We start from the raw sequence: 14,751 nt of genomic DNA, 5'->3' as shown, positions 1-14,751 counted from the left end.
AAAATGGGTGCAGGCAGGATACCACACTGCCACCATTCATGCGTGGGGACAGGCTGTCCGCAGAGCAGATGAGAGACAACTGCTCTCTCTCCTACTCTGAAAGAAGGATCTCTGAGGGAGAAGCAGCCATCAGTTGGAACACCTAATCCTAGTGAAATTAAGCAAACCCATCTCTCGCCTAATGGAAAAGAGGATTTAGAGAAAGGACAATACATTTTGATATTTTGATTTGCTACAGAAAAAGCTGACAGAACTTGGGGAACATCCTGTATCCCACAAATGCTGGCAGGGAGGGCTAGCCTTCCCACCTCCCTGGCCTCCCGCCCATCACCTCTCACACAGGCGCTACACGGAAATTAGTGGGGAAAAATCCTACTTTGAGAATCCCAAGGGTACAAAGAAGATAAGCTCTTTGAAAAAAAAAAAAAAAAAAAAAAGTCCAGCTAAAAAAAGCTGACTCTGGGGGCAGACACCTAGACAGGTCTGTAACAAAATAAAAATCAAAGCCCACATTTTTGAGCCACTACTAAATGCCAGGCACCAGGCTTGGCACTGTGTGTGGACTTCTCTTGTTTTATTGCTCACAAAGCTTTAAGTGAAATAATGTTTACTATCAGCATGTTACAGAAGAGGAAACTCGGTTTGGAAAAGTAACTGCCCAGAACTAGAAAGAGAGGCAAGAGTCAAACTCTAGGTCTATCTGATTCTAAAACCGTATTGGTAGCCACCCCATGGACAGGAAGTTGGCTTCCTACCCAAACCAGGCCACCCGCTCACTCTGCGCCTGTATGTGGCCGGAAAATCTGTCACCCACGGGGAGGACTGCCATGACCAGTTGGAGAGGAGAGGGAATGTGGGAGAAAGCTCCTCTAGGTTCTAGAAGATGCCATCACTGCCCAATCTTCACGACCACTGCCAGCCCATACCCTCTTCTCTTCAATAAAAGTTAGGATTGTTTTCCCAAGGAGGGGAGGTGACATTGTAACAGACTCTTTGCTCAAGTCTCTCCCAAACAAAGACATTTCCTAAGTGGGAACCCCCCCAAGCCCCGAAGCTCCAGAGCACGGAGTTTCGTGCCATTCCCATCCTGGCTGCGCCTTGCCTCATCAGGAGACGGGAGGGGGTCTATGCTGTAGACACAGAGGTAAGGAGACCACCCTCAGAATCACTGGAAGCCCAAGCATTCACCTCGCCTGCATTGTCCCTACCCCTGGCTCGTCACCAGCCGGGGGACACTTAGCCTGAGTTACCGGGGGCTCCGACGTCACAGTCTCAGCAGGTGGTCACTGTCCTGCAGACCCACAAGCTGCTGAGAGCCATTCTCCAGAAACCAGCCACAGCTTTGCCCCCAGACTACCACCCCACCCCCAGAAGTCAGCTGTCACCTGCTAAAGGTCACCCTGCCTTTTTCCTCCTTCCTGCTCCTTCTCTTTCCTCTCTCCCACCCCTCCTTCCCGTTTTTCCACTTTCTGCCTAATGTCCGGTTTCCTCCCTTGCTCTCAAATGTCTTCTTTACCTCCGAGCTCCTGCCTTTCCCAGCCTTCCCCCATCCCCACTCCCAATGCCCACAGAAGACGTGGTGACCTCACTCGGCTGGCAGATGTGGGGTGTCCGAGAAAAGCCAACCTTTCAGAGCAGGCCCACTCAGGGTACAGATGGAACATTTAAATAAGGCTTGCTTACTCAGTGAGTAAATGGAAGCTTGTGCTTGGGACCCCAGCAAAGCAGGGTGCGAAAATACGAATTTGGGTAAATATTTACATATGGAATGTTTTTTAAAGCATCGGAAGAGTTACCATAGGAAAAATGAGAACTTTGTCAGACCGCCTCAGACCTTATTTTACAGCTCTGTCTTTCCTGTTTAAATCACAAATTGGAAGGACAGGCGGGATGGGTGCCGAGGGCGCCTCACGCCTTCAGACAAGCCTGCCAGGACTCCAGAGAGGCGGGGAGCCTGGGGAAGCAGGTGCTGGGCCTAGGGCAGTGTCTGTTACCTTTTCCATGCGCTCAATCAGCCTGTCCAGCTCTCCGATCCTCCGGTCCTTCTCCTCCAGGCTCATCTCCGCCGCTTCCATCTTTTCATTGGCTTCCTCAATTGCTTTCAGAAAACTCTTGGTTTCTTCCTGCAAAAGAAGCGCACTGTTCTCAGCACAGCCTTGGAGACCGGAGGCTGCTGACTAGGGTCCAAACAGCACCAGCCTGGCTGAATCATGGTGTCTCTCTAGAAGCACACCCTGGGGGCCTAGGCGTGTCATGAACTCGTCTCCTGAACTCCTGTGATTCTGGTTCTCACCTGGAAAGAAAGAAATACTGTGTGGCTTTTTAATGGGCCCAGTTCTTTTTTCTCCTTTCTCCCCCTGACTCCTTATATCTTAAAAAACAAGCCTGCAAATGTTATTTCTCCCTTGACTGGACGCTCGAATTGTCTGTGTATTTGCCAACAGCATAAAGGGCAGTAGGGCCATATCTGGAATTGAATGCAGACTGCTAGACCCTTCCCACATATTGCAAAGTACCAACTCGGTCATCCACCCAGCCCACGTATAGAGCTTTGAGAACACAAGATAAGGCAGCCACGGCTCCCTGCCTTCAAGGAACTTACACTCGTTCCTAGGGAAGCCAGGATGTGAGGTGTACAGTCCAAGGCTAGTAACGGGAACAAGAGAAGGCCACAGTAAAGAGCAGAAAGAATGTGGGCTTCCCAAACACAGAGGACACTTCTCATGAATGGGAAAGACTTGGTGCATGGCGGGGGAGGGGATAGCATTTTCAAGGCTTTGCAGGAGCTCAGGGAGGAGTGAGGGCAGGGAAGGAGGGCATCTCAGGGAAAGAGGAGCCAATGGAGGGAGAAAGGGCATAGCTGCATGGAAGCCCAGACCCGCTGGAGAGTCTAGCCAGAGAAAGGGGGTGTTCAAGGCAAGGAAAGGGATGCAGAGAGGGAGGAAGAAGTGGGGGAGGGAAGGAGCCAGTGAATGAACACCTTGACCCTCTCCCACGTTAGCGTCCGCTGACTCCCCTCCAGGCAGAAACCCTGTTACTGCAGCCCCCCCAATGATGACAGACGGAGCATTCTCCGTTCCTTGGTCGGTCGGCGGCTAGGACCTACACACCAGGAGAGCCTCCTTCTCGGCGCTGTGCTTCCGCTGCTCCTCCTGCAGCTTCTCCTCGTACTGGCTGTACAGCTTCTTGGTCATCTCTCTCATCACCTCGGCGTTGGCTTGCTGAGAGGATTCCACCTGCAAAGACGCGCCCATCAGAGCTCTGGCTTTTGCCGACCCCGGGGAGCTGTCCCCTCTCGCCAGGTGAGCAAGGTGGACACGCAGCAGGGAACCCGGGATGCTGCTGCGGGAGACAGAAGCAGCGGGAGTGCAGGGGAGAGGGACAGCGGGAAGAGGGACAGCGGATGGGTAGGAAAAGACAAGGCAGTACTTCACACGGTGGTTTCAGGACAAAGACCTTCCACGTGAGCAAATTTTTCAAAAGACAAATGTAGCTAAGTGTCAGCCCTGTCCCCTCAATTTAGCCACTTTTAAATTGAATTCTCTTAGGGCGTTCCTGGCTGTCGCAGTCGATTAAGTGTCTGACTCAGTTTTGTCTCAGGTCATGATACCAAGGTCGTGACATCAAGCCCCATGTCCAACTCGGTGCTGGGCATAGAGCCTGCTTAAGATTCTCTCTCTCTCTTTCTCTCTCGCCCTGTCCCTCTCCCTGTTAAAAAAAAAAAAAAAAAAAAAAAGTGAATTCTCTCTAAAACGTGTCCACACTTCACTATCTTCTTAATCCCTTTCTTCAAGGACTTTTCTGGCCTAATGTCTTTTGATCCTGAAGTTTTATTATCTTTTATTTTATCAATTTTAATAAACCTTTATCTCTGGATAAAATCTCCATACCCTAATTAACCTCAAAAGATGTGCTTTTCAAATTCTGGAGTGTTCTGTTGTGGGCTGGAAAAAAGATCACTACGTTATTAGAATTGGGTCTGAGTAGAATAAGCAATAAAATTTAAAATGTTAAAAAGGTTACCTATTGAAGGAAACACTAAGAGACTAAAGGGAATATTACAGATACAGATATTATATTTCTGAATATACTGTTTTGTAAATTTGACTCTGAGTTAAGTAAATCGTTTATCTGTTACAAAAAAAAATAATAAATTTCAAGAAATTACCTACCAAGACCATTCAATGGGAAAAGAAGACTCTGAGAAACAAACTGAGGGTTTTGGAGGGGAGGGAGGTGGGGGTTGGGTGAGCCTGGTGGTGGGTATTAAGGAGGGCACATATTGTCTGGGGTACTGGGTGTGGTGCATAAACAATGAATTTTGGAACACTGTAAGAAAAATTAAATAATTTTAAAAACAGTACAGAGATAAATGGATAGCTACATGCAAAAGAGTGATATTAGACACCTAACACACCATATCCAAAAATTAAGCCAAAATGGATCAAAGGTTTAAGTGTAAAAGCCAAAAGGGTAAAAGCCAAAGCTATAAAAGTCCTCCAAGTAAACATAAGGTAAATTTTTGTGACCTTTGGTGAGGCGATGGTTTCTCAGATACGATACCGAAAGTGCACGTAACAAAAGACACATAGACTTCATCAATACTCAATATTAAAACTTCTGTGTTTAAAGGATACCATCAAGAAAGTGAAAAACCCAGCGAGTGGGAGAAAAGATCTGCAAATCGCCTATCTGATAACTTGGGTCCAGAACACATAAAGAATTTTTACCACTCAATAACAAAATATCCAATTTTAAAAATGGGCCAAGTTTCTTACAGAGATCTTTGGGAAGATACACAAATGACCTAGAAGCACAAGAAATCTGGGCAATGTCATTCATTGTCGGAGAGCGCAAAGCCACCGGGAGATACCTCCTCACTCTCCTGCATGGCCGTCAGCAGTGAAGCAGGGACAAATGTTGGTGAGGAGGATGGGGGACATCAGAAATCTCACACAGTTGGGGGAACTGTAAAATGGTGCAGGCATATTTCTAGATTAGCTTCCTACTGTTTGGCTTTATTTTTCCCCTGCCATGTGCATACATTATTTTAAAATTTTGTTACGTCAGAGAAACAGGGAGGCCTTTGAAGTTAGGTTGCCCACATGGATTTGAAGCTGTCCCATTAAATACACTGGCCAAGGAGTATCCAAGAAAGACTGATGCTCAACTCATATAAGAAATCTGAAGTCAGCCTTGCCATACATTCGTGCCTTCCTAAGTACTGCATCTAGAAACGCTCCCGCCTGGTCTGGGGAACACTCAGGCAGGGACTCCTAGTGCCGTTCAGGCCCAGCTCAGGAGAAAAGAAAAAGTCAGCAGTACTTTTTGGCTTTTTCAGCAATTCACCCCTTTTTTTCAAACTCTTATTCAGACATGTGGTATATGAAATCATAAAGAGAAGAGCTGCCCTGTTTGAAGTAAAGCAAAGACCACATCTGGTCAGGGTGGTTGTGTCTGGCCAGTGGGACCATGCAGACACACACCCAGGGGGTGACAATCACATGATGACACAGTGTAATGTGGCAACCCCTCCCCCCATGTGAGATAGCCCCACATGGAGGGGGACTGCATGTCACAGTTTGTCTCCCTAACCCATTCCTTTTTTTAAAAAAAGATTTATTTATTTGGGGAAGGGAGCGTGTGAGCAGGGGAAGGGCAGGCAGAGGGAGACGCAGCCTCCCCACTAAGCACAGACCCCCAATGCAGGGCTCGATCCCACAACCCTGAGATCATGACCAGAGCTAAAACCAAGAGTCAGATGCTCAACCAACTCAGCCACCCACGTGCACCCCCCAACTCAATTCTCAATAGCACCACCCTCCAGTCACAAAAGTGTCCTGGTTTGAGCAATCCATTATATGGGTCCACCACTCATGAGGAACTCTCCTCTAGGACTGCCTAATGCTGTGCTGAACACGACTGGAAAGCCACAGACTTAAGTATGAACAAATTGATTCAGGAAATAATTTACTGAGTGCCTTCTAGGCACCATCCATGAGTCTGCTCCTACCAGCGGGTACGAGATCAATCCATGCTTCCCATCTAGAAGAGGCCCGAACACCTCCGAGGCAGGAGAAGCCCCGCCGAGGAACAGGCACAGGCTGGTGGACAAGAGGGACACTGCCCAGAGTCCTTGGTCACCCACGGATGTTCTTCCTGTGTGCTCTCAGATTCTTTCCTCTCACACCACCCAGAAAGACCTTGAGACGTCACAGAAAATCTAAACTGTGAAGCTTCTGGAGTCCCAGGCCTGTGGACACCCCCAGGGTGTGATCGCAGCGCCATGATGACGGTCTCAGCAGCCCTTGAGACTGGGGCTGGGGCAGGAGTGCCCGCTGGGGGTGTTCACGGGGAACCCCAACCTGGACTGACAGCAGCGAACACACAAACCTCCTTGGTGCCCTCCAGCCCAGCCCTGTGGGGTTGGCCACAAAAACACGGACAACGCCAGCAAGGCAAACAGGGGAAAGGAGATGGAATTCCCGAAGATAGGAGGAGAGAGGAAAACAGGGAATGAGGAGGCAGCCGACGGGGACGTCGGCGCTCTGCTTTACCTTCATTTTCAGCAGCTGGTTTTCTACCTGCGCCACCTCCAACTGCCTCTGCTTTTCCCGTAGCTGGCCCACGGAGGCTTCATAGGTCTGCCGCAAGTCTCTCATTTGATCCTTAATGTTGCTATTTTCCAAAGTAACATCCACCAGGGTTTTCTAGGGATGTGAAAAGAAATCAAAACCAGAGCCAGTGATGTGAGTAAATGTGGCCAGAGTCAGGCACTGGGACATCCCTTTGGCATTAACCATTGAGGGAGAGGTCAGGCCCCGGCAGCTGCAAGCCGGGGACACTGGGGTCTGAGGGGCTGCGGGTCCCCCCACGGTGGTCAAGATGTCTGCAGCTCTGTGGCTGGGTGGCCAGCGAGCCTCTGCCCACCCACCCCGCCACTGCTCAGGATGGATGGAAATGGACTAAAATGGAGTCTTTCCAAGGAACAGTGTTCCTAAGGCATCATTTCACATTAAAAAAAAAAAAATGGGTTTTGAAAATAGTAAGGATAGAACAAATCCCATTTTAAGACGGCAAATGTATAAACATTTGTTCAAATGCATTTATGCAGAGAAAATTTGGTTAAAGACTAGGCTGAATTTCACCAAAATCCAAATACTAGGTTACCGGTAGGTGGTAGGCGTAGGGGGGGATATTTATTTCCTTCTCTGTGTTTTCTGTCGCTTTCAGATTCCCACAACAAAATAAAAAAACAAACGCATTTTGGAGAACGGAGGTGTTGCCTTTTCTCCTTACAGGGGCTGTCACCGCTGTTTGTGGATTGCCTGTCCAAAGGCTGAGGTGCTGGTGACGCCCGGCGAGTTTGCCACCTTCCCCCCTTAGAGAAGGGTGATGACAAAGGAGCACCAGGGAGCAGGGTTTGAGGACTCAGACCAGGGCCTGACAAGCATCAAAAGCCTGCAGATTTTTGCTCCCGGCCACCCACTGGAGCAAGAGCGATTGGATTCACACTGGTGTTAGTTAACACTTTGGGTTCCACTTGGTGAACTCCTCATACAGAGAATGGTCTCCATAACCCGGAATTCTTACCACTGGGGACTGGGTTATGGGCACCACCTCCCACCTCCCCAAGTCGTGTTCAACTTTCAGGTAGACAGGGAAACTGGGGTTGGACCCATTTTTTAATATGTTTGTTCTCTTTGCAGATGATCAGTCCCTGGAGCTTTTTCAAGTCCTTAGCCTCCCCTTTGGATAAAATGCCTCTCATTCTCCTTGAATCAGGAGAAAGGATTTTTGATGGAGTGATATTAAAAGAAACACAGAAGCCATTTGGAAGCAGAGGATCAGAAAATAATTTGAGCTGCAAGGGGTTTAGAAACCACCTGGCCCAACCACCCCTCTCCAAGCCCCCCGGGCTTTACAGGTCCAGCTCTCATGCTCATGAGCCTACATCTGGACCCAGAGACCAGGGTTCTAATCCTGGCTCGGCTACTAACTAGACACCTTGTTCAAGGCATCTCTCTCTGCTGGCCTTGGCTTGTTCATCCATAAAACAAGGGGACTGGAAATCATCTCAGCAGCTCCTTCCCATTCTGACATTCTGTGAAATCAAACCAGGGGTCTGGTCTCATGGTCAAGAATAATGAAAATAGGCCAGTCTGACCAATGAAAGAGGTCAGAGCCTTGCAGAAATAAGAACACAACTATCTTCAGACTCACTTGAATTTCCTGGCTGTGAATAGGGTGCCTTTCTTTTCTCCTTTTTCTCCTTCTCTTTCTGCTGCTTCTTTTTAACGATAATTTTTAATCTTTTCGTGATAAAGCTCCTTGGTCTGCCCCCAGCCAAGAGGTTGGACCATAACTAAGAACCAGTCAGGGTACCTGGGTCAAAGCTGACCCTGTTCTAACAGCTGACCTCATGGCCTGGGGCACCAGCAGATGGCAGAGCGGAAGTACAATGGGGAAGAAAAACCAGAAAATCAGAACCTATACCAACCAGGTCTGAACTCAGTTGAGGTGCAGCATCGCCCGATTGGCCAGGAGTGGGAAGATGCCCAAGAGAGAAGGAAAGGGAGCCTCGCCAACCCCCCCTGATGGCAGGAGGAAGGGAAAGCCAAAGCTACTGAATAAACCAGACCCAGGGCAGGGCCACACCTGAGGCCGGGATAACGGGCACACACCAAGAAGGACCAGGAAAAGGGTGAGGCTCCAAGCCCCCACTGGAAATGGCCTCCCAGACAAATCGGAACACGACGCCCACCTGGGCCCACTGCTGCACCCAGCTCTAGAGTTGGAGCTACTGCTGTAACAGCTGGTGATCCCAACATGAAATCTGTTTATCTGATAAGTTATTTATATAGAACCAGGAAGGACAGTAATGGCCGTGGGACCTTTAAGAGGGGAGTAGAAAGATAAGAGTCAAATGAACTTAGAGGAGAAGTAGAAACTATCATTTGCATATCTGGAGACTAAAGCCAAGGGATGCGGTTTCTGGTGAACGTAACACTGTGTCCTGAACGCTTTCAGGTTAATTTGCATAGAGACACAGGACTGGGGTGGAAGGGTAACAGGGTGGCATGGGCCTGGTGAGCTCCCAGCAAATCAGATGACTCATGAGAGCAATTCTCCGGGATTGACCACACACATCTGGAGGATCCTGAGTCTTCTGCGTCCCTGTCGGCTACTCTAGGACATCCTCTGGCATGCATAGGATTTCTTTTCTTGTGAAATAATTTCTAAATTAGGCAAACGTGCTTAACAGCCTTTGGGAGCTCCTCGCCACGCCTGACCACAGACTGTCTGTGATTAAGTCTGTCTCTCCTGTGTCTCGGTGGAACTTCCTAAACAGGGGCTGCAAGGGGCGGTGATGGGCTGTTTTAGGCACTGACACTTAAGACCCCCTCGGGTGCCTGCTGGAGAAGGGGATGCCTCTAGCAAAAAGCTCAGGATGGAAACTCCCATTTTAACAAAGGCGAAAACAAATAAAACTCAAAGGGTTAGAGCCCCTGCTTGGAAGCACTTCCTTTCACTTCCTTCACCAGCGTCCTGGCGGGGTCTCTACCGTGGCCATGCTTGAAGGATCCTGCATGATGGCCCGAAGACACCCCACGACTTGCTTTTCTCCAAAGGCGCAGGGTCCACACCTGGTTAGATGTGCTTGCCCCACCCAGAGGGCACCCAGGCTGACCGTGAGCGGACAAGTACCTGCAGGCCGATGGAGTCCGACGTTAAGGCCGAGTTCGTGGCATTAAAACTGTCCAGGGCTGACGACTGTGTCTGGATGTGATTCTTGAGATACTCCTGCTGAGCCTGGGAAGCCTGGACGGATGATGAGGTAGTTACACAAAACCACTTACACCCACAACAAGCTTCGGTTAGACTAGAACCTTCTCCTGATAGTCCAAGTAGAGCTTAAGGTTACAAAGCCCGCATCTGCATGGCCCAGAGGGGGAAAGACAAGACACTGTTCCTTCACGCCTTCCCCTGTGGGGCCTCGCTAGGTCCTCACGACACATGCGGCAGCCAGAACTCCCTCCCTTTATATGAAGGAAACCGAGTCTGAGTTCAGGGATTCGCGCCCCAGCGGCTGAGAACAGGCACAGCTGGACCTGGAACGAAGCTGCCACACCTTCTCCCGCCATCTTGCCCTTTCTAGTCACCACAGAGAGAGCACACGTGGGGCTCATGCGCTTCTCAAGCACGTTATGGGGCTGCCGCTGTGTGGTCTTTGTAGGGCGTGTGTTCCGCACATTTGACGCGGTTTCATCCAAGAGTTCCAGCAGCCTCAAGCCAGAGCTTCAAGAGGGTGGGGGGGGGGGCGCTCTACCGCTGTAGGAGGCAGGGGGAGTAGGGGTGAGGGTTCGGGGCCCGGTCAAGGCTGGACGCCCGTGGGGTCTGTGGACCCACAGGAGGCCACCAGCAATGATGGAGCAGGCGGTGCCCTGTGTGCAAGGGAGCCTGAGTGGGAAGAGTAGGCCTGGCCTTGGGGGCAGGCCGGCGGCATGTTCTTGCTCAGGGGCGAGCTCACCGAGCAGGGACTTTGCAGCCGTCATCTGGCTGCAGAAGGCAGGCTGGCCTGCAGCTGGAGGGCACTGTGGCAGACGGACAGTTCCTGCCACCATTCTCGCATGGGAAAATGGGGGTGTGTGGGAGATGGGGATGGAAAGGGGGGCACAGACTCGCTTGTGCATCTGCTGCAACGCCAACCACTGGCTTTAATTATGGCTGTTGGTGTGTGTCCGTGGATGGCAGAGTGAATTTCCATAAGTTGGTGAGGACTCCCGAGACGGCTCCCAGCAGGTCAGGGAGAACGGGCCGGGCTGGGCGGCTCTGTTTATACGCCCCCACCCCTATAATCAGGGCCATGGCTCTTACTTAAGCAGATCATCTCCCAGCCAAGCCACTGCCTAAACTTGACTGTTGCAACCGTGCTTCCTTCCTACAGATGTTTACCTTTCTGGAAAGTGTGTCATATATACATGGACTTTTTTCTTCACCATTATGAATCATAAGTATAAAAAATTTTTTTTTTTCTCACAGGATTTAGCTTGTTTAAACCAGCGGAATGTTATTTTTTCTTAAACTCCAAAATAGTACCTTCAAGTAGTTCAAACATTTACCAAATATAAAAGGGAGACACCAAAATCAATCAACCACTCCTGTCCCCTCCACTCAGGTACCACCACGCCTGCTCTGCCCCTCAACTAAGAATCTTGGTTAATTAGCTTCTTGATTATCCTTCTAGTAACTGCTTTCATATCCATAGAACTAGCTAAACATACTTATTTTCCCTTCCTGTTTTACATAAGTGGTAGCTCACTGTACATAATTCCCTGTATCTTGCTTTTTTTTTTTTTTTACCATCTACTCTATATCTTTGAGATCTTTCAGTATCTCTTTCTGAGCTCCTCTTTTTTAAATTCTGCATATTCTCTTGCAGAGTAGTAATTTAGCTTACTTTCCCCTTCTTGATGGATATTTAGGTTTCCGGTCTTGTTTCTGTCGCAAACAATGTGATAACTAAGCTCACACCTCTGTCATTTCACACATGAGAGTTTATAGAATACATTCTTCAGAACAGAATTGCTAAGTCACAGGGTAGAGACCTAAGTAATTTTGTAGATACTGCCAAGTTGCTCATCCTCAGAGTGATTCAAAATCATATCCTGTCCATCAATCGGCCTGTTCCTCCACAGCACTGCTAGTACAGTGTCCTGTCCACCCCCACAGGGATGCCAGGCTCATGGATAAAAATTACTATAAGTTATCTATAACAAATATTTTGCCTATTTTTGAGTTGTGGCCTTTTTTTCTTGATGTCTGTGCACTCTTTAAGTACTCGGAAAATTAGCCTGTTACCTATGATGTGAAGGACAAGTCATTTGGGCTGGGTTTGCCATTGGACTTTGGTGTTTTTGCCAGCACACATCTTTCATTTCAGTTTAGTCAAAGTTATGAAACTTTTCTTTTGTAGTTTGAGATGTCGTGTCAAGAGTAACAAAGAGCCTTCTCCATCCCAAGAGTATAAAAGAACTCACACACCTTTTCTCCCGGCGCTTTTAAATTTCACCTTCAGCATTTAAGATTTTGATCTCTTTGGAATTCATCCAGATATAAGCCTTTCATGACATCACATAAGATGTCCCCACAGTGTATAATGACTGGCCCATTTTCCTCCCTTTAGGTTGCTACATTTATCACATACTGACATACATCTCTGGGCTTTTTTCATGGATGCTTATTTATTTACGTGCCAATATGATACGGTCTTAATCTCTGAAGCTCTCTCAATTTCTTGTAATATTAATAGAGCTAGTCTTCTTCATTGCATTTCTCTCCAGAATTTCCTCAACTCTTCATATTTATCTTCTGTCTACTTTGGGATCATCCAGTCCAGTTGCAAAAACAACATAAAATAAAAATCTGTTGGAATTTTTATGGAGTTACAGCACATTCCTACATTAACCTGAATAGTACTGATGGCTTACGATTTTGGCTCTTCCTGTCTAAGCACATGGCATGTCTTTCCTCTTGGTCAGTTTACTCCTAAATATTTGGTAGTTTTCTGTTGCTCTTATTTCTTCTTACCAGTTGTTTTTTGTATACTGAAATCTATTTGCCCATACCTATTAATTTTTTTACCCTCCTACCTTACAAAATTTTTTTACAGTAGTTTTTTTTCATTGGTTCACTTGTGCTTTCTGGGTATATAATCACGCAGTTTGCAAATAGTGGCAGTTTTACGTCTACCTGTCTGACTTTTATACCTCTAAATTAATTTCTTTTGTTCAATTCCATTGGCTAGTCTCTCAGGTACAATGTTAAGTAGTAGTGATGACGGCTGGTTTCCTTGTCTTGTTCCTGACTGTGGAGGGAATGCTTTTAATGTAAAGATCATTCTTGCCACAAAAATATCCCTTTAAATAATAAACTTAATTCCATGAAAACATTCCCTGAGTTCATTTAAAATAGGATTCCACTCGCAAACATCATCATAAACTCAAATATATTCAGGTAGCAGACCCTCACAAGGAGTGCTAAGCTCTACCACCCCTCCATGTTTCCAAGTCACTGAGATCGTCACTTACTGACAATTCCTGGGTGAGCTGTCGAATCTTCTGTCTCATTTCATCATAGTCTCCATACATTCGCTTCCTTACTTCTTCCAAAGTGGCTCTCACCTGCAGATGAGATGCTATTAGAGATCAAGCTATAACATTTTCATGTGAAATATGTTGAAACCTTAATGACAGGAAGGCCCCCCCTAAAAAAACAAAAACAAACAAACAAAAAAACAATTTTAAGAACATGACAGTTTAGGAGATTAAGGGATAAAATCACTCCTAATATCTAGTTAGAAGTCAAGGGAATTATCCAAATAATATCAGTAATAATACATATGCACTATGATTGTATATGATTATAATTATTAATAAAGGTTAATTATCCAAATAAGAACCTCTGAAGAAGGTTTGTTGAAATTCACCTATCACCTATCCAAACACATTCAGGCAAGATTTACCCCTTTTCCTACCATGCATTCTTAGAAGTAGAAAATTTTTAACCAATTGACTCTATAAACAGCTGGCTAGGAGAACCAAAAAACCAAAACCAAAAAGCCCTCTAATTTTCCCTGTGTCATCTCTGACTACCAAAGAGCAATGAAGTGTCTGGAATACACAGCAGGGAAGTATGAGCCCAGAGAGACCATAAATTTGAACATTAGTTCCTCAACAATCACCAATAATACACAAGACACAAAATATAACAAGGGTCAGGGTGATTCCCCTAAACATCTGTACAACCACTGACGAAGTTTCTCTACAGTAGCACTTTAGAAGGATTAACAGGTCCTTAAAAATTTTATAAATAGGGCACCTGGGTGGCTCAGTGGGTTAAGCCTCTGCCTTCAGCGCAGGTCATGATCTCAGGGTCCTGGGATCAAGTCCCACATCGGGTGCTCTGCTCAGAAAGGAGCCTGCTTCCCCCTCTCTCTCTCTCTGCCTGCCTCTCTGCCTACTTGTGATCTCTCTCTCTGTCAAATAAATAATTAAAATCTTTTTTAAAAAATTTATAAATAAAAACAAAAAACCTTGACCCCATCTCCTCCCTTCTTCTGCTGCCCCTCTGGTTGGTGGAGAGCTCAGGGGTCCTCAAATAGAAACAAAGTCTCCAGGCAGCCCCCTGCAGAGAGCTCCAGCGCTTCCCCGCAGGAAGGGCTCGAAGACAGCAGTTGGTGGGGATGAGGGGTGTGTAGGGGACAGCACAGGGGGACTCTCACCTTGAAGCTGTATTTGCATAGCTGGCACATGGTTTAAATCAGACTGCATGTTTACTAGGGCTGACTGTGTACTGGAGAGTTCAGCAGCTGGGTGCAGTCAAGGTGCCGCGCCTTCCCTAAATGAATTCTGATGACAGAGTCTACTTTCGTGCTGTTACCTACAAACATCTTGGGAAAACGTGCTGTTACCTACAAACACAACTCTGCACTCTGGGCAGACGGAATGGCTTTCACTGTGGCCCCAAGCTGGCGCTCATACTGCTCATCCATGGGCCGGCTCTCTGGCTGGGCGGCAAATACTGCAGGAAGCCAGCCAGGCCAGAGTCACCCACATCAAGTAAACACAATCATAACATGCTTAGGAATAAGCAGGCCAGGGATGGACTTAGAGGAAGCTCTAGAAGGTGGGACCTTAATTAATTTTAAGTTGCAGGTCCCAGTGGAAGCTAATAATGCAGGTCAGAACC

General features: G+C 47.4%; 1 protein-coding gene across 4 annotated transcripts in view; it reads right to left on the bottom strand.

The window, feature by feature from the left end:
- Positions 1-14,751, bottom strand: part of LOC111153175 (myocardial zonula adherens protein) — an 89,041-nt gene that overhangs the window by 47,980 nt on the left and 26,310 nt on the right. For all 4 annotated transcript variants that reach the window (XM_022512004.1, XM_022512006.1, XM_022512007.1 and 1 more), the window contains exons 4-8: positions 13,092-13,184; positions 9,709-9,822; positions 6,558-6,710; positions 3,111-3,236; positions 1,995-2,123 (exon numbers count right to left, since the gene is read on the bottom strand). In XM_022512004.1, coding sequence (XP_022367712.1) covers positions 1,995-2,123; positions 3,111-3,236; positions 6,558-6,710; positions 9,709-9,822; positions 13,092-13,184 — 615 coding nt within the window. The remainder of the gene's footprint in view (positions 1-1,994; positions 2,124-3,110; positions 3,237-6,557; positions 6,711-9,708; positions 9,823-13,091; positions 13,185-14,751) is intronic.

The sequence above is a fragment of the Enhydra lutris genome, unplaced genomic scaffold, assembly GCF_002288905.1.
Source record: "Enhydra lutris kenyoni isolate GAN:26980312 unplaced genomic scaffold, ASM228890v2 scaffoldscaffold31, whole genome shotgun sequence".
NCBI classification, from domain to species: Eukaryota; Metazoa; Chordata; class Mammalia; order Carnivora; family Mustelidae; genus Enhydra; species Enhydra lutris.
Note: the sequence above shows the minus strand (reverse complement) of the source record. Positions and strands in the feature narration are given on the sequence as shown.